At 42.3% G+C, this 18,875-nt stretch overlaps 1 protein-coding gene across 1 annotated transcript in view; it reads right to left on the bottom strand.

Annotated features, from left to right (window-relative positions):
- agps (alkylglycerone phosphate synthase) overlaps positions 1-18,875 on the bottom strand; it is a 31,556-nt gene continuing 12,681 nt past the window's right edge. Inside the window, exons 11-20 of the mRNA XM_084362770.1 lie at positions 15,965-16,092; positions 14,814-14,865; positions 13,206-13,282; positions 13,005-13,117; positions 10,569-10,638; positions 9,330-9,391; positions 8,444-8,533; positions 6,047-6,146; positions 5,876-5,933; positions 1-1,763 (exon numbers count right to left, since the gene is read on the bottom strand). Coding sequence (XP_084218896.1) covers positions 1,642-1,763; positions 5,876-5,933; positions 6,047-6,146; positions 8,444-8,533; positions 9,330-9,391; positions 10,569-10,638; positions 13,005-13,117; positions 13,206-13,282; positions 14,814-14,865; positions 15,965-16,092 — 872 coding nt within the window. The 3' untranslated portion in view covers positions 1-1,641. The remainder of the gene's footprint in view (positions 1,764-5,875; positions 5,934-6,046; positions 6,147-8,443; positions 8,534-9,329; positions 9,392-10,568; positions 10,639-13,004; positions 13,118-13,205; positions 13,283-14,813; positions 14,866-15,964; positions 16,093-18,875) is intronic.

The following is an 18,875-nucleotide window of genomic DNA, read 5'->3' as shown; positions in this document are numbered from 1 at the left end:
ATGTCTTAGTTCAATTTATTGCACAAACAGCATTGACAAAATGTACTTGGATGTTACTACGTTGTTAAGAGAAGTGGAAAATAACAAAAAACAGGTACATCCATAACATTCAAAAGCTCTCGCACGGTTTTGACACAGGGGTAAAATGTCACATGACGGGTCCCTAATGAGTCCTTTTACTTGGGGAGGGGAATATGAATTAAAAGGACGTCATGGTCCGGAAAGATCAGAAGGGAACAAGGCAGGATTCTTCAGCAGAGAGCTTTCTTAAAGCTTTACTTTGCTTCAAAATCAACGGTAAACAGTGACAAATGGGACGAGTCTGGTATCAAAATGTACACTCGAGTATCCGCTCCAAAAACCTTCACATAGTAGAGTCACGCTAACAAGGCAGGAAGAATTCAGGGCGACGCCAAATAATCCACTAAACAGAAAGTTTTAGCACATGTAACAGACACAAATATCTACATTTTACACCTTCCAGAAGTACGGAAGAGGATTAGGGCCACTGGGAAAATTTTTGAAATCTTCTGTTTTTTTGTTTTTTCCCCTCACAATTCCTGACTTTTTTCCTCGAATCCTGAGTTTAAAGTCAGGATTCCAGTCAGAACACAATTCATTATTTTTTTTTTAAAGTGGCCCTAACCCTCCTGCGTACAGAAAGGTTATCTTTGCATATGCTGATTAAAAAAATACAGTTTAGCTGTGCATGAAGTTAATAAATGTGTGTGTGTGTGTGTGAAGGTTAGGTGTTTGCATGATCTGATGCATTGATTCTTTGGTACAACGTGAGCACCGGGATCCAGAGGCCTTAAATCGCAAACACATTGAAGCAGCCGTGATGGAAAAAAAAAAAACGCAATGGCTTTTTTTTCCTCCCTACTTCAATTTCTGAGTAACAAACCGTGCAGGGTAAACACTTTCAGTACAAAAACACACAAGGAAGATCTCTCTTTGTACCCACTAGAGAGGGCAGGGGGGTTTCTTGTTAAAATTTCCAGGGGCAGAGGGAGGCATTACAAACAAGAGGCACGCGCACACATGTACAGTCCAGAAAAAGTCTCTTATGGCAATAGGTCAGTACAACAAAAGGCATGAGGGCAAGACAAAGATGACCTGGAGACACAGAAAACATCATGTCCAGGTTACTTTTAGCTCACAGAGGGACACCAGTGAAGTGTTTAGTAGAAGGGGAAGGCAGACAAAAGCTTCAGAAAGGCACAGAGCTTTAGAAAGCGCATTCATCTAGAACTTACCACTAAAGAAGTGCCACACGCACAGGAGAGGAACGTAAAAACAAACACATGAGTTAACCATGTTGGCGAGGATATTTAGGAACTGGTTAAACACACAAAATCGAAGTTTTGTTGCATCATGTCAGGCTCCAACGACAAGCTGAGGCCGCGACTCAACAGCAAGCTTCATCATGAGTGACGATGATTGTTACAGCATGTTAAGTGCAATATAATGTAAAAGGAAAAAAAAAGGTTTGGGTGAATCAATAAATGGCACCGAATGACACTTTTTTTTTAATGTAAAAGATCGCTCTCCATTTTAAGTTCACATTTAGTATCTATTAATCCAAACTGCACGAGATGTTTTTAGAAAAACGGTGAAATAAAGACGGACAGGAGCGGGACATTAGAGGAGGTTCCTGTTGCCGAAGATGTTATCGGGGTCCACGTAGTCCTTGACAGACTTGAGCATCCCCACGCCGACATTGGAGACGGTGTCTCTCATCCACTCCTTCCGAAGTTTCCCCACTGAATGACAGAGGAGAGAGAGAGGGGGGAAAAAAATAAATAAATAAACTCAAGAAAAGAGGACCGAGGGGGAGAAATAGAGGAATCGGCACGGCTGATTGCTCAGCAGGCTGCTGGGAGCCAATCAATCTTGTGAGAGTGAGTGAATAAACAGAGGGTGATAAATGCTTTTATTCAGAGAGGAGAAATGTTTTGCATGGCATGATTTATGGAGCTCAGCAGACTATCAAACTCATTAGGCTGTGTGTGTTCCCAGAGGAGGGGCTGGCTGGCGGCTGTAGCGGGCCGTCCCCGGCTCCCTCGCTCTTTGAGCCACCACTCCCCTCCATTTCCCTCCCTCCAGAGCCACTGGAGCGTTTTTCCGTGTGTGTGTTTCTGTCTCATTGTGCACACGAGCTCGCTCTTGCAGCTGACCCGCGAGGCTGTTGTGCTCGCTTGTCCTGAACGCCGCCCTGCGCCCTCTGACACTGGCCCGATCACCAACAGGGTGCCAAAGCCAACCGTGGAGCGCCACACAATGGTGCTCTGTCAGCAGGACGTTGGCTTTCAGCCGCTCTTCAGCCTCCCTCCTCCTGCAAACCTCAAACCTGAGGAGCGAGAGCGGCTGTGGCATGAAGCCTAGTGAGGGTGCCCATTGCTTCACCAGCTGTCCAGTCCGACATACTCCACAGCGTCTGTACCCGACAGGTTCTTCGTGGAGAGTCTGGAGCCAGCGAGAGGTCTGGTGACTGTGGAGGGCTGAAAACCTCAACGGAGAGCCAAACTCTACTTAGAGAACTTCCAATAAAATTTGTTTTTTTAGACAAAATTGCTTTTTGTGTAAACTCAGCTGCAATCTCTACAATGAAGATCAGCTTTCACATCATCTACAGATGCTGAGGATTTGAACGCATCATTTTTATAAAGATTATTTGGGACATTTTGCTTTTATTTGATAGTTGAGATCGCAGAGAGTTAAAACCTGACCAAGCCAAGTGAGCAACAACTGCCCAGGTACCCCAAGAAGCATGTAAAGCCCAACACTCACTGTGAGTCATTTGTTTTTCGTAAATGCATATTTGCTAACCAATCTGAGCCACTAAGGTACGATCTCCCCAGGACGGACCCTGCAGTATTTGCTTGTTTTTTAGGCCTGTGCTCACATGGTATTCTTCAAGTTCCTGGGAAATGAATTCATCATAATTTTATCTTTTTTAATGAAAGACTGATCCAAAAAGTAATAGATTAACCTTCAAAGAACTGAACAGCTGCTGGCAGCCATAAATATCTGTTGTTCTAAAATGTTTATTACCTTTTCAACCACTAATCCTGTCAGTATGTTTTAAAAACTCATGTAAAGTGGAGTTTCTCTGTTTTTCTGTGGTCTCAAACATGTCTTGTTTGAGCATTCAGGGGCTCAGCAGTGAACATGATTATGCCATCGGGTTCTGCAGCATTGATTCGTCAAGGAAACCCATGTAGTTTTTCCTCTGGGTCAACGGGCAATGGTTGTATCCAAGCTACTATTCTTGTTAATGTTCAATGGATAATATATTTATTTAAAAAAAGGCACTTTTGCTTCATTGTCCTCTGTTATGATTTAGAAACCTGCCTATTTACAACTTTTCTGGACACATCTACATGGTCAGTAAATGCAATGTAGAATTACATGCTTTTCACTGAAAAACACAGAGGAGAATATACTAAACAGCTGCAACTTGATTTTTCAATTTCATGTTCATATGGAAGTCTAAAACAACCAAGTTCATCTTTTTAAAATAAAAAAATAAGCTTCCTGACGTTCTGCCTGAGGTCACACTTAAGAACCATCAACTTATCACTGGCATTTAAACAAAGGGGGAATTCAATGAAACGAGTCATCATCAGAAGATTTAATCAAATAAAGTAAAGGGCTTTAAGTTGGCTACAGGAAGAAACAAACTGCAACGACCGCCATAAAAGTTGGTCTGAAGAAATTAACTTTAACTTTCTCAGATCAGAGCTGGGTAAATGTTAACTTTTGGAGGTCACGGCAACTTCAAAGAAACGGGCGATATCTATATTTCAAAACTCAAAAAGATACATTTGAGAAGCGAGCGGCTCAGAACAGGTGCTGCCTGCTGAGTAAACACTTGAAACCAGCAGTGTAATCGCTCTAGATTAGATACAGAGGCCTGGAAACAGGAAGGTGTGATGGGAGTGTTCACACGCCTCTCTCTGCATCACTAGCAGAGGGAGCTCCGGTGTTAATAGGCCATGTTGAGGGAGGGGGCATCAGTGCGCCGTGTTATCAGGGTCCAGCCGGGGGAACCCAGATGGGGATCAGCCATGAGGCTAGCAAGGCCCGTCTCCTGACAGAGCGGGGCAGACAGCGGGGTCACCGGGGACTCTGATACCACATGCACCTCCAGATGGTGACAGAGGGACCAATCAGCTGCTGCCCAATAACTAAGAAAGTACCCTGCTCTCTCCAACCTCCTCCTCCTCGCTCCTTCCTCCTTGTTCCACCTCCATCCCTCCCCTCCTCTCAGGAAGAGGAGAGAAAACAGAAGGTGCTGGGACTGCATCATTGCCTCCATCACTGTGATAATTTACACATCTATCTTGTCACATTCTCTCTTTTTTGCTCGCTATTGCAATCAATCTCACCAGGCTCGCTCTGTGCAGCTGAGACATGCAAAGAAGTGCAGGTAGTTATTTCAGAAATGACAGATTTTTTTTTTTACAAATTGTCATATTTCTCTGGGGAAGCGCAGGGCGAAAGGTAAAGTGGGAACTTCACTAAATCAGGTCACTTTTCTATCTCCTGTGTGCAGTGACTTGTAAGGGTGGCAGAGTTCACAAGATCAGAGCTTTGTAGAGCCACAAGGTGAGGTGAAGATGCCTGGCACCCCGGGGTGGCCCCTCGTACAGAGGAGACCAGGCTGAGCCGCTCTCCCCCGGCTCCTCTGACAAATGGGGGTCAGGACATGAAAGACGGGGTAAGGTAGCTGCCCCTGCTTTCCTGTGATACGGCCGGGCCGGAGTATTGGCTGATAGATGGATGACTCTCCTGGTGATGGATGTTCAACAACTCCACACCGGTGCGACACCGGTGACCTAGTTAAAGAGGACACTTCTCCTAGCATTCACAACTAGAGATATAACCAAGCTTCTGCCTTTAAGTAAAGTCTAACTCCATCTAAAGTTACATTTGTGCTTCTGTGATGGACAGCAGTCAACACATGGCAGTGTTCGGCTGAGTATTATGTCCTGCGGCGCTCTACACGCCCAGATTCCCTTACCTACGCCCACGCAGCACAACACTGACCCGCTGTAAACACAGGGCCACAAAAATGTATATTTCCTCCGGTGCCCTCCCACCTCACCATCCTTGACTACATCTGTTTTGTTTGATACACAAAACCCAGTGAAACTAGCTCCATTTGTCAAGCGCTGATTGTGGGCAGACAAACCCGCCTGTCTGCGCCCAGATAGCGAGCCCCACTGTTATTAATCACAATTACAGAGTGGGCCTCGCACGCGGGGAGCTGCATCAATATCCCCTCCTCTCTCTCCCCCCTTGTCACCTCCCCGTGCTGCTCGGGGTGGCTGGGCCACCGTTTGGAGGTCAGTATACAGCCGGCGATAACGGCGGCATCATTTACCCCGGCCCCGCCGCCTCCTTTTTATTAGCAATCTTTTAATTTTGAACCCGTCCCCGCCTTCAGGAAAAATTGTGATTTAATATCGCAGCTGATTCACTGCATACTGTTTTTGACAGGCGTGATGAATAGCCTGAAGTGATGTATGAAAACAGCGAGGCGGATGGCAATATAGATAAGGCAGCCGTTTCGGTTAGCCCTGATGGGGCCCGGAGAGTTTGCCACGCCACCCTCCCTCTGCTCACGTTTCATTTGGTCACCGCTGAAATGAACAAATAGCCGAGTCAGAGCAATTCATCTGGGCCGCGGGAACATATTTTGGACACTTGAAGGAAGCAGTGAAAGATCTCCGGCCAAATGTGCATTTATGGTGCGAGTGGCCGCCTGCTCGCTAGCATGGAAGAGCGCGCTGGGAAAGCTCGCCGCGTCCTCTATGCCTCGTTCATAAATTATAATCTAGGAATCTTGGAATTTTGAAGTTTGTAATACCTCCATGGTGATGTGACAAGCTCCCTCCATTGGCAAGGATCTCTTCTCTAGCTGCATGCTGGGAAACAAATATAAAACCACATTCAGTCATATTTTATAAGAATCGTCAGATGTAATTGTGATGTATGAAAGGACAGGGCCATGCCATAATGTTGATGCAACTGCTCATACCTCCACTTGTTCATACACGTGTACTGGATCACTGAGTCCCCTGTAGTTGAAGGCAAAGTAAAAGTAGACACAGGCACCAGCGTCGTACGTCTGCGTCACCCTGAAGGAAAACAGGAAGGAGAGTCGTGTTTAAACAAGCAGAAAAAAAAATGGACATGAATCCAGAAAGCAGTGCTTTGTCAAGGCGCTCCATTTTCATACAATAAATACTTTTTTTCCCTTCATAATTGGAAGACAAAGTGAATCGGGAGGTCTGGCTTCCCCCAGTGAACCCCTGACCTCAATTCCATTCATGGTTTCCAGAGAGCAAAGCAGCGCGGACGCACTGTCACCTTTAATAACATTACATTATCAGACATTAAAAGGCCATCAAATGCTTTTACTGAATCATCCGAGCCTCATTTGTACTGCAGGTAACAGGATGACTCACTGACGCTTCGCAACAGAAAATGGATCAGATGTTGTTTTGAGCAGAATAATGTGAATGTAAACTTTAATTTTTGTTAAAAAATAAAATGCTCCTCCTGTTTGCATGTTTCCCTCTCTGGCCTCGTTCCCCGTGGAGGAGCGGAGTGCAGAGCCCTTGTTCATTTGACATGGCCCATCACCTGGCACGCTGACTGTTCTAGAGGTTAAATGGACAAATCAATCATGTGACAGACCGCAGCCGGGAAATGAATGGCTGTAGCATAATCAGGCTGAGGCCTAATCTGTCCGCAATCGGCGAGCAGGAGCCTGGTGCTCCTCAACCGGCTCGCCGTCTGCTCGGCGGATTGTCCGTCTGTCCGTCTGCGTGGCTCTCTCTGACTCACGAGGGGTCGGGGTCGGGAGTGGTTATGCAAACTTGATTTAAATGTCAAGTGTGTGCTGACTTTATTTTTATCCTGATCACAACTGTGACAATTTGAGACAATTATTACATTTAAGCAAAGTTTTTCATGGCGGATTGTGCAACATTAACAGGATGAATCTATTTTTTTCTGGTTAACAAACCCTGTGAGTACAACAAGTATCGCTTCATATATCTTATTCCTCTGTGCCTTAGAGCTCCATTATCATGCACAAATGATTAAAAACACATCAGTGAGCCACCGTGCTGCACTGGGTTACTTTGAGTCAGTCTTACACCGTCACTGTCGGGCAGTAAATATTTCAATTTTCAAAAACTTCATTACAGATTCAAGGTCTAAATAAATAAAAGTCAAGACATTCCATTAAAAACTAACTAGAGCATTAATTTGTATTAATCCGCCTCTGAAAGTAGTCCCCAACAAATGCACTATTTACTCCTGTTTGAGTAACATTTGCTAAAAACTAGTGTGGTGGTTCAAGAAAAAAAAAAACCCTTTAAAAATGTAAGTACAGATTTGTGACCTGTTCTCAAAGATTTATACCTTCATAATTAACAAATGGAGTTAAGGCTGTGTGCCACAAAAAGGCTAGGGAAGTCGGAAAGTTTAGCATGAAAACTTAAAGACGGACAAACACATCATTGGTTTAGGCCTTTTCACAGGATTTGTCTACAATAACAAAGATAGAGAACAATGCCAGCCTTCTCCTTACACATTTGAGAACTTTGGGCTTGTTTTCTGGGTGAATAAAGGTTTTATGGGGAGAAAAGTTTAGAAAGAGTGTTGTTTTGGTATATGTACATAAACTCCAGTATTATATCTGCACTTGTGTCTAAAAAATGTAAATGATAGTTGGCAATAATCAGGGGATTTGGGGTGAGTTCACTTCAATCAACCTCAATCTGTTTTAAAAGTATTATTTGAGGGAACTTTTCTCTGTTGTGTTTGGGAATGTAATGAGATTAAAAATATGTGATGGAAGTCAATATTAATCTTATTAATAAAAATACATAATATGAGGAAGAAAGAGCAAATCTGTTTAGATCTGTTTGTTCCAGACAAAATGGACGTTGGCACCATCATGGAAAAATGTAAATAGACCAAGTGTTGGTAAATGGTTAACAGAGCTGTCCACATGTATATCATTAGAAAAGATTACTTATCCCGTCAAATGAAAACAAGTGATATTTAAAAAAGCATGGGGTTCTTTTATTAACGATCTCGAGCACACAGACCTGTAAAGTACATGTTGCAGTGTGTATTTGGAGATGGCTGATATGCTCCTGTTAGAAGCAAGACGGAAGCCTAGCATTGTGTTGACTGTACAGTGTGATGACATTGGACATATGTAGGTGATAACTAGCTGTAGGAGAGACATTTTTTTCTTTTTTCCCCATCCACTTTATTTGAAATACATTTTTATCTTATTTTATCTCTTTAGTTTGTCTTATATATGCCTGACTATTGATATATAGTGATGTATTGTTCATGTTTCTCAAAAAAATAATAAAGAAAGTCTGAAAAAAGTGCTGTTTGCCAACATTACCTGCATGTAGATAGGGGTGGAAACTGCACTCCTCTTTCTTTACACTCTTGAATGATGCGCACCTTCACATTCCGGCAAATGTCCAACACCCTGGACACAAAGTCAACGGCAGAGATTCATTCACAACTGTGATATTTGTGTGTTCAAACACTATACTCAGATTTACATGGCATTTACATTAAACTGAACTAATTATCCATGCAAAATTATTACAATTAAGAAAAAGACACAAGGCCTGAAAAGAGGAAGGGGGAGGAGGAGAGAGTGACTAACATGACGACCGTTGTGGGAGAGGTTCCCACTGGTGTGGAATTGGCCGCCAGTGCTGAGCATGTGCAGTCGTGTGTGGAGTGTGGAGGATGGGGAGGAGGATGGGTAATGAGCCAGGCACATATGCTCGCCTCAGTGCCTGATCTCTTGGTCTCTCCCGTCAGGCATGTTACACAACACGGAGCTGTGTGTGCTCCTGGTTGTTGTTGTCGTGTGTGCGTGTGTGTGGAAAGGATGATGAAACCATGTAGAAAAATGCAGAGCACACCACATGCGGATGCGAGATGAATATGTGGTCCACATGCACAGATAGGTCTCTCCTACAGAGTGTGTGTGTTTGTGTGTGTGTGTCAGTAATGGTGGGTTTGTAGGCTGAGGAGGCAAAGCTTCCGCCAACGCAGAGCCCGTTAATGGGGGGAGGGGGGAGGTGGGGGAGCAGGCATGAAGGTGAAAGTCAAAGACAGAGGCAAAGAGAAATAAAAGAAAAAGGAGGGGAATCAGGAGGAAGACCGAGGAGTCTCTGAGGACTGACTGTGTGGGAGGTGAGTGAAGAAAAATGTTAAAAGCTATTTAAATCAAACAGAGAAAAGGCTACAATTCCTATGAGTGTGTTTACCTGTCCCATGGCACAGAGGTTTCAAAGGACTCCCCGATCACGTAGTAGTCCATCCCCAAGTCCTGCTCAGAATACAATATTAGCATTAGCAAACTGAAGGGTTAATGGTCATTCAGGAGATTTACTAGCACATAAGAAAGCAGGATACTGGTAAGAATCAGGTAATCAGACAACAAGTTTACGTGCACTGCAGCAGCCTGGTTACTATAAAACCTGTAAAACTACTATTCTCTACTACCCGCAACACTGAGATGGAACTATGGCTCACTGATTTTACCTCTATTGTAATAGAAAAGATGGTGCTTCATTATTTAGATCAACAACATGGTTTGTAGTGAAAACACAGGTTTCCATTAGAGCGTGCTTGTGTCTAAACTGAGCGCAGGCCTGTTTCTGTTCTCATGACAGGGCTGTCACGATATCAGATTTTCACTACAAGATTATCATGGCTAAGAAAATTCATGAGAACAATATTACTGCCCTTTCTAGAGTGTGTTGTTGTCATCTGTACTAACATGAGTTTGTGCAGCAGTAGTAACCAAACAAACACATTGTTGGACTGTAAGTTGTCTGCTTCTGTTGACTGACTGTGCTACACATGGTGCATTCAAGGACTGCTGGTAAATTACAAAAGCATTCCATTCATATTCAACTTTGGAAATACTTTTTTGCCACACACCATATTAACTTTTATTTTTCTTCCTACTTAGTTGATTTACACGTTAAGTCAATTTTTGAAGTTCATCTATGTTTAGAGTATTCTTTAACTGCTCTTGATATTGCAAATTGTAGTTGATTTAATAAACGCTCCCCAAATTTCTTTCACATTTTGTCTCATTCACCTCCAACAGTCCAAAAACCCAGACCAAAACAAAGGAAACAAAAAACTACAGAAAGCCCAGGGTAACCGGGTTACTGAAGTATTTTCAACTCCTTTCTTATTTATACGTTTCTGTGATGATCAAAAAAGCCTCTGACGGGACTGACCTAAGACAGCTCTCCATTGTCATTTTGACTGCGACCACTGTGCTCTCATGATGTAGACACCTCAGTGTTAGAGCCCCTGACAACAACTGTGACCAGATCAAATCAAAGACCTCCTAAGGTCACATTCTGCAGCCTTCTCAGTGATCTTACTATCCTATCATCTGTCAGACTGCGTCCTCCCCTCCCGCCCCACCTGCCCATCAGCTCAGGCAGGGAAAAAATAAATAAAAAAAAGCCAGAGGAGTTACCCACCCGGAGGTAAGCGATGACAAAGGTCAACATGTAGCCCCTCTGCCCATTGTCCTCTCCAGCTGCCAGGCCCCTGGAAGCAGATAACAGGGTTAATATTTAACAGCTCTTTTCTTTTAGCTTTGTTGGTCGGAGCGCCCCCCTCACAACAGCTGCCTGGGAGCCTGTCAATCCAACAATGTACAGATCAATGAAGCTATGCTCTGTGCATCGCCACAGGTCAGCCACACATCCATCACCTGCGGTGGGTAATCAAATTTTCATCTACCACCCAAACTAATCAGGCCAAGCTCATTACAAAATCACTATATTGATTTTCAGCCTTCTTCCTGTTTCCCCAACACCACGAGAAAATATTCGTCACAGAACCGCACCAATCCATCACTGGCACTTGATCTGATGGGTGATCATGATTTATTTGAAATAATGCAATAAAGTAGAGGATGCTGCATGTAACTGACAAGCTTCTTATGATTTAATTGCTGGCTATTACGAGGGCAGAGCTCCAGCTACCTGCAAGTCCGGGCACTGGGCCAAACGGCAACACTAACAGTAATATATGATCAATGGGCTTTACCCTGGAAGAAATCACTGACACGGCCCAGTGAGGAGCACTGAGGAACTCTGGTTTGTCTGTTTGAACATGTGTTGTTTATATTACTTACTAGAGCCCGATGTTGTGTACATCAGCCGATATACACACATTTTTTCCCCCAATGATTTTTTAAATGTAGTTATCAGACACTTGTGACAAAGATATGCAATGGAGGCAGGATATTTACAGATTAAGTCTTAAGTAAAGGTTAATGTTAAACAGCAAACTTCACTGGAATTGAATAATTACCCCAAGCATCTATAAGCTTAAACACCAATATTGGCCGATAATTTGGCCAAACGGTATATCAGTCAGGCTCTAATGTTGACATAAGAAAATAAAAAGAATATTGCAAATATAATTCTTGTCTCTACATTGAAAACAACCATATTACCCAGGTCTCATCCACAAGTTTCCTTGGAGTCCTGACTGATGAAACTCAAAGCTGCAAGAATCATATTTGTTTTTGTTCTCAATAAAATGTCCAGATCCATTGAAATAATCATCAAATGTCATAGATTGGTTCATCAGAAGTGTTTATTAACTCTTCAGCTTAATTTACTTGTGGCTCATATATTGCAAAATCAGTTGGGAAGCTACTTATCTCACACACCTCCACAAGCTTCATATTCAGAATTTCCACATTTAGCAGCGGGGCTGATCTCTTAGCCAAAGGAAGGTGTTGATCAGTTATATTCAAAGAGGACCTGTCTGATTAAACAAACTTAACGATCCAAACTAACCATTAAGACCTTTAATCATAACCTAAAATACACAGCAAAAATGTTATATAAAAATGTATATACAAAAGTTTGTTAAAAGGCTCACGGTTTTGCTCTTTACTGATATTCAAGTAGGAATTAACAGATTTCATTTGAACTAACAGTCATAAACCAGTCACTTGCTCCTGACCTGTGATAAAAGCAGATCAGACAGGACATGAGTGACAGGAAATGAAGAGAGGAACAGAGGAAAATGCAAGCTAAGGGTTAGTTTTGTGCAAAAGTTGAAAAAAAAAAAATACTCAGCAACTCATGGTTTTTGCTTTGCAAATGGTGTTTTTAAAATTATACAACAGCAAAAAAAGGTTTTTCAAATATACAAAATTAACTTATTTTATTAAATAAAACCAAAAATAACAAACCCTAAGTTTAGAGAGAATAGATGGCTTTTTCCAGGTGTAAAATTCTATTAGACAACTATTAATGTTGTCAAAAGTCAAACAGTGAACCCTCGATGTGTAGAAACATCTGGCATCACAGCCACCTCAGAATCACCAGTGAACAATAATTCCTGATCACTCGCTCTTGGTTGATTTACGTTAGGATGAACTCATCTATGAAACTATTGTTGGAGGTGTAAAACAGGCAGAGGATAGAGAGAGCATCCCTCTCAGGCTGACAGGTAAACTGATTGCCACCAAAAGTCTTCATTGATCCGCTTAATGATCAATCACAACAGCGAAGCACTCCCAGGCTCTGTCCTCTCGCCCTGCGCTGTCCTGAGGGGAGCTGCGCCCTACTATCACCGCCCACACCACACCTACTTTAACATAAAAGCCGGCCTGACAGGAGGACATCCACAGGTGATCCATCAATCCACACAGAGACAAACTACTGAGTGGAAGGCCATGTCTGAGGTGTGTAACTGTGCTTCTCCATCCTTTTCACTGCTACTACATAATGGCTGGTTAAATAAAGTGACATCAGGGCCTCAGGCAGCTCCCCATCATGCTCAAAGTCACACTAATTGGTGCTTTGTCATTTCTGCGCCCGGATCTGTAACTGATCTTTGTGACATGCGGCGTTCTCAGACAGGAAGAAAGAGAGAGAACGACTACTTACCCAAATTTAGCAGCGATGTCATAAACCTGCTTCTCGTGCTGCAGGACCTTCTCGCGGTCTCCCTCAAAGAGTAGTGTGGCCACACACAGGCGGTTGGGGTCGAACCCTTTGAACTGGTGATTAAAAGGGTGGATTAATCTTTCACGGAAAACACTCGGGGCAAGCAAGCAGCAATGCACAATTTAATTTAATTCTTTTTACCTTGGTGATGTAAAATTTCTTCAACCCGTCCAAAAAGGATGTGAAAATTGAAGATACTTGAGGCTTCAGGGCGTGACCTGTGAAAATATCAGATAAGAGTCAGCTCCATCTACTCTTAAAGAAGTGGGCCTTAGAAAACGGATCATTTTCTTTCACACATTAGTCATAGCCTGCTTCTGCTCGCATCCTCCAGCATTCTGAGAGGGCAAGCGAGTCAGATTTATTTGGGGTTTCAAACAAAAGGAGGAAATATAAATGGTAACATTTGAATAACTTTACAACTGGCCAGTGGCTGCCAGCGACAGCGACTATAAATCAGAGGCTTTCCGAAGGGAAGTGGGGTTGACACAGCGATATCCGTCTTCCTCACCCACACTTTTTGATTTATTCCTGATCGGACGCACAAAAGCGCCTGTGGACAAGCGAAAATGAGGGGCTGGGGCCAATGGGATGGTTATCAATCACAGCGGGGAAGTCACGGGTGATGTCGCCGAGACTTAACAGTTCATTTATTTCCCCCCATGCTCAAGTCTCTTCATCACTTAGTGTCCTAATTGTTTCCATTCCAAAATTTGATTGCAGGTCTTTAGGTCTCTCGCAGCCATCATACTCGTTAATTAAATACTCAACATCCAGAGAGAGAAAATTACACCTACACTGTGAATTATTTTACTTTTAACTCTCCCCTCTGTGGTTTAGTTGCTTTTTTTTGGCATATATCAACACAGGCTGCTACTGACTACAACAGTCTCATTATTCATCTTGTGCATCAAGACAGGCTGTGCTAAATTGTACTTGTAGTCCTGTGAATACATCAACTCTCCTTACTCAACAGCCGACATGATTAAAAGTGAGGACAAGCCACTAATAAGCCCAAGACGGTATCATAGAGGCATGAGTTTTAGTTATTAGTGAAAAACCTGGTCGCTTCATCTTCCCTACTTAATGCTAAGAAGTGCCTACTCTGTGAAAAGTGGAAATATAGGGGAGATAATGAGATCCCTGGAGACTGGGGAACTTTACAGAGATCTCTGGCAATGCCAGATGCATTCCACTAGACCTTAAGAAACAACATCATAAAATTTCGATGTAACAACTACTTAATTTTGGCCAGGGTCATTTTTCATCTTGCTTCAATTCTTTGTCTGTGTGTGCAGCTATTCCGCTGCAGAAATGATAATCAATTTAACAATTCTGTGCTGTAGAAGGTAAAATCATTGCATGCTGTACCGTTGCCATTCATTGTTCTTCTCTCAGGAGGTATATACAGGACATCAATGAAACACCAACCCACAGAAATACAGTAAGAGTAAGTTACAAATTTAAACTCCTAGTGAATATGATTATTAGAATGCTGCTAGTTAACAGCCTGCCTCTTGATAAAGCTCTCTGATCAAATCTAAAGGTCAAACTGGAGCCTAAAAGGAAAAAAACAGTCCCTGAAAACAAAAAACAGGTCAAATAAAGTCCTGCTTGTGAGTTAAATGTTAACCATAAAAGCACAGAGGGCTTAAATGAGAGTGATGTTTCCATACAAGAGAGAATGACAGCAGTGATAGGCTTTACGTCTAGGCTGGGCTGTATTGTTAATTATCAAGCAAAACTTACCAAATTGAAACTGTTCATTGTCCATGAGACGTATAGATGCTGGGGCACACCTCTGAAAAATACAAGATGGTCTATATTAGTTTGTCAGAGTAACATTTCCTACAAAATAAAATGCCAAAAATATGGATACTGATAATTACCTGCTTTTCATGGCTGATACCAATAACATAACTGCTAATTTTACATTTTTCTTAACCTAACCTGTAGTTTAGTCACTCTTGAAGGGAAGAAAGGCTTAAATGTTGTGAGCAAAGATGGATGATTTAATATTCCACAGCTCTAATAAGAGCTGTTGTGTTAAAACTCAGACTCAACTCATTTCCTTCATCTCTGAATCCTTGCAATTCATCTTGCATTCTTCTTCTTCTTTAAACATTTTCTTTTTCGAGCTTCTTCTTCTTTGCGTTTGATGCTGCCTCGCAAACCCCATGCATTAACATCTACTGTATAGGAGTTTAGTTAAGTCAATTAAAATAATTTGGCTTCATATGACAAGCTGTATTTATAGGGTAAAATTTCATGATAGCCAATAATTTTTTTTTCTCAGAATATAGCACAAAATGACCCAAACTTGTTCCCATTAGGATAATTTATTGGATCAATATACTGTGCATCACTACTTTCAAGTGATACAAGACCAAATTCAGCCAATATTTTTCTTTTCTTTTTTTACTAAGATTATTGTTAAGAAGAAGATTAGATCATCCATCTTTCTCACCATCAGGTGTGCATAAACTTCAGGTTAGGACTTGCATGCAGTGAAATTATTGCTTATCTTATCGGTATCGACCGTGAGAATCAGGTGATTATCGCTTCTAACACTGGCTGAAAAAACTCTATAGCATGCTTCCCTATAGTCAAGTCTGTCCTATTGCCTTTTTCCCTGGCATTTTCAGTACGTTAGCAGGGATAGCTTAGCTCAGACTGGTAAGATTTTAACAGCACATTACAAATAGTCTAAAAATACACTGAGATTCTTTTTGCTGCATTTTATGGGCAGGTCAGTTTTAAGTGAAGACCTGAAAGTGCTTATTACAGTTTGGGCAAACCTCCAACACACCCAAAAAGCCTCTGGGCTTAACCTCCTTTTGAGACGGGGGGAGGAAGCAGCGACAAAACGCAGCATGTTTGGGGAGAGATTAACAAGTTACCTGTTTGGCAACCTCTCGAAGACAGGCAACTCCCTGCTCAAAATTAGGGAACACCACAGAGCCGTATTTCTGATACTCCGGCATGGGACGAATCTTCATTGTGACCTCAGTGACCACACCCAGGGTTCCTGTGGAAAATCACAATGAGAGTTTTGAGTTTAAAAGGAGCAAACCAGTTCCCACAATTTATATGACCTAACCCCCTCTAAGAGCGGAACTTAAGACCGTTTTACTGGGCTCTGGTACACGTCCCGAGGGTCCTTTGGGTGACCTTCGTCTCACATTTCACCTAGTATATCTGGTTTTCTACCACACACTGGGGGACAACTAAGATTTATCAACTTAAGAGCATGAGGAAATAAAGCAGAGCTCTATCAAAGGCTGCAAGGCTAACAGCGGCAACACATATGTAGGTAAACCCAAATCTCTGGCTGACCTTTTGAACCTGAAAACTGTCAACCATTAGCTGCTGCTGCTGCTGCTGAAGGGAGTCATGTTGCATGTTTAACAACCAGTGTCTATTCTGCCGTAGACAGCAGAAAGAAACTACAAATATCGTGGTTAACTGTAGCTAGGGAGTACCATCCCCCAAGCAACATTAATATTATTTATCATAAACCCAAAGATGCTGAATGTTACCTTCTTAACCAACTGACTTCATGAGCAAAGTGTCACTCTGCCCGCCATTCTCAGATTATGAAAAAAAAAAATAAGTAGGGGGGCGTAACATAGCATGAACAGCTATTTATATTATATTTATTAAGTTTTTTCCCCCCCGCTACAAACATCTGGCACACCAAATCAAACCTTATGGCTTGCCAACTTTGGCCTGTGGGCCCCACTTTGGGCAGGGCTGGATTAGATTAATTACTAATCGTGAACACAACACTGACATATCATCACCTTTTCTTTTGATATGTCAAACAGTTGCTTTTTTACACATCCATCAGTTGTGGAGCAACAGTAGAATTCATTCGAACTTGTCCGTCCACCTGGTGAATGTACGTCCAATATTCACTCCCTTTCAGTTCCGATTTCTGTCTCTTCAACTCCTGTGGGAAATATTTGGCTCTTTAAGTGCTAAATGCTCCATTACTACGTTCCCTAGCTAATCGCTGACTGTGTCTGTCTGTCGTTTAGTGCCGAGCAGATAGTGTTCATTGGGTTTTAAGAGCTTTTTCATCTAAAACAGCTGCCTGCTGTGGCTGAAAATACTAGATAAATTAATGTTATAACTTCTTCTGTCTCATGCTTGTTAATAGTATATCATCTCTTTCTGGTTTGTAATGACTAACAATGAGTCTGACAGGGCAGAAAAGGACAGAAAACAATGATCTGAGATTATCATTTTAACTAAATATATTAAGGTTTCGGACTGTTGGTTGAAAAAAAGAAACAAGATGTCACAATAAATTCACCATTTTCTGATGTTGTACCTGGTAAAACCCATAATCAAAACAAATAAGAGGATAATGTGAGTTGCAGACCTATTTTCATGTTTATGAATTTTAGCCTGTGACCCAAACCCATTACTGCCCCCCAGCCTGCATGTTCTGTGTTTCTCTCTCCTGAATATAGCCTGCTCCATTAGGAGCCTGTTATGGCTGTAAATGAGCCCTCTAACGTGACACTACATGCCACACGCTGCTCCCTAGTGGCCCAGTGGAAAACATGTGACTCCATTAGGCCTCAGCCATGACAGGCCCCTCCCTCCTGATAGTCTGCAGGAGGAGCGAGCGAGGAGGAGGAGTCAGAGAAGCAGAGAGAGAGAGAGAGAGAGAGAGAGAGAGAGAGAGAGAGAGAGAAAGAGAGAGAGCGTGAGCGAGAGAGCAAGGGAGGAGCCAGAGTAGAGGGGAGAAAAAGGGGGTGAGTGAGTGAGTGAGGAATAAAGGGAACAGCAAAGGTCAGAAAAACACTCTCTTGGGGATGAATGCAATGCAATGAAATGAGTGCTGCTTAAGCCATTTTTACTGCAACTGTCTCTATTAAACCAGCCTTATCTTCCAGGAGAGGGACCATTCACAATAAAGAGTCTGAGAGGATTTCTCGAAAAAACAAACAAACAAAAAAAAAAAAAAAATGTGTTGACTACTGTGAAGCCACCACATTAGAATCAAAGAATGTGTGGCCCTGTGCATTAAATTAGCACCGGTTGGCTTCACTCACCTACATTACATCCTCCACGGTTGAGAGGATATTTTAAAAGAGAAAGGGATTATCATTGATTATTCCAATCATTCGTCACGCTGGTTGAAGCAAGAGGGAAGAAAATACTTTGCATTCAGGCTACTTCAAGGTCAGAGAGATAGAGGGACCCGGTTGTTGTGCAGTGAATGAGACGCTCCGGGTTTCACAGTAATTTCTGATAAAATGGATGCGTTCCACTTAACATGCAGAGCATAGTGGTTGAGGGTTTTAGTGTGGTGCCTTGGTGCTACTGTTGTTGTGGCCTGCTGTCAGACTGCAGGATGCTGTTTCTGGGGTGAGGAGGTAGATAATTTTAATGAGACTGTGCGGTGGTGTGACCTCTGAGGTCCAGGTTTAGGCCTCCCAGAAGTGCATGTACTCCCAGAGACGTGTGGTCCTGTCCCATCTCTGTTATAGCGCGAGCTCATCTTCTTTACACTACCTACTCTAATGAAACTCTTAGGAAATTTTAACTATCATCATTTGCCTTCATTGATGAGCTAGACCGCTTAAAACATTCAACCTGTTGTTGTGGATTACAGTTAGACACCCACAGTGCTAGATGTATGTTGAGTTTTCTTATTTTATTCTCAAAACTAATTTTTGGGAGATATGTTGATGTAAATGCCAGAAAAATTGTGCTTTTTTAAAATATTATATATATTATTTCATATTTTTATGTTGAACTGCCTTGCTTTTATGAAAGCTCATGTTGGTATTTTTA

This window comes from Pagrus pagrus, assembly GCF_965226575.1.
Source record: "Pagrus pagrus genome assembly, chromosome: 9".
NCBI lineage: Eukaryota > Metazoa > Chordata > Actinopteri > Spariformes > Sparidae > Pagrus > Pagrus pagrus.
This window is presented reverse-complemented; position numbering and strand designations above follow the sequence as displayed.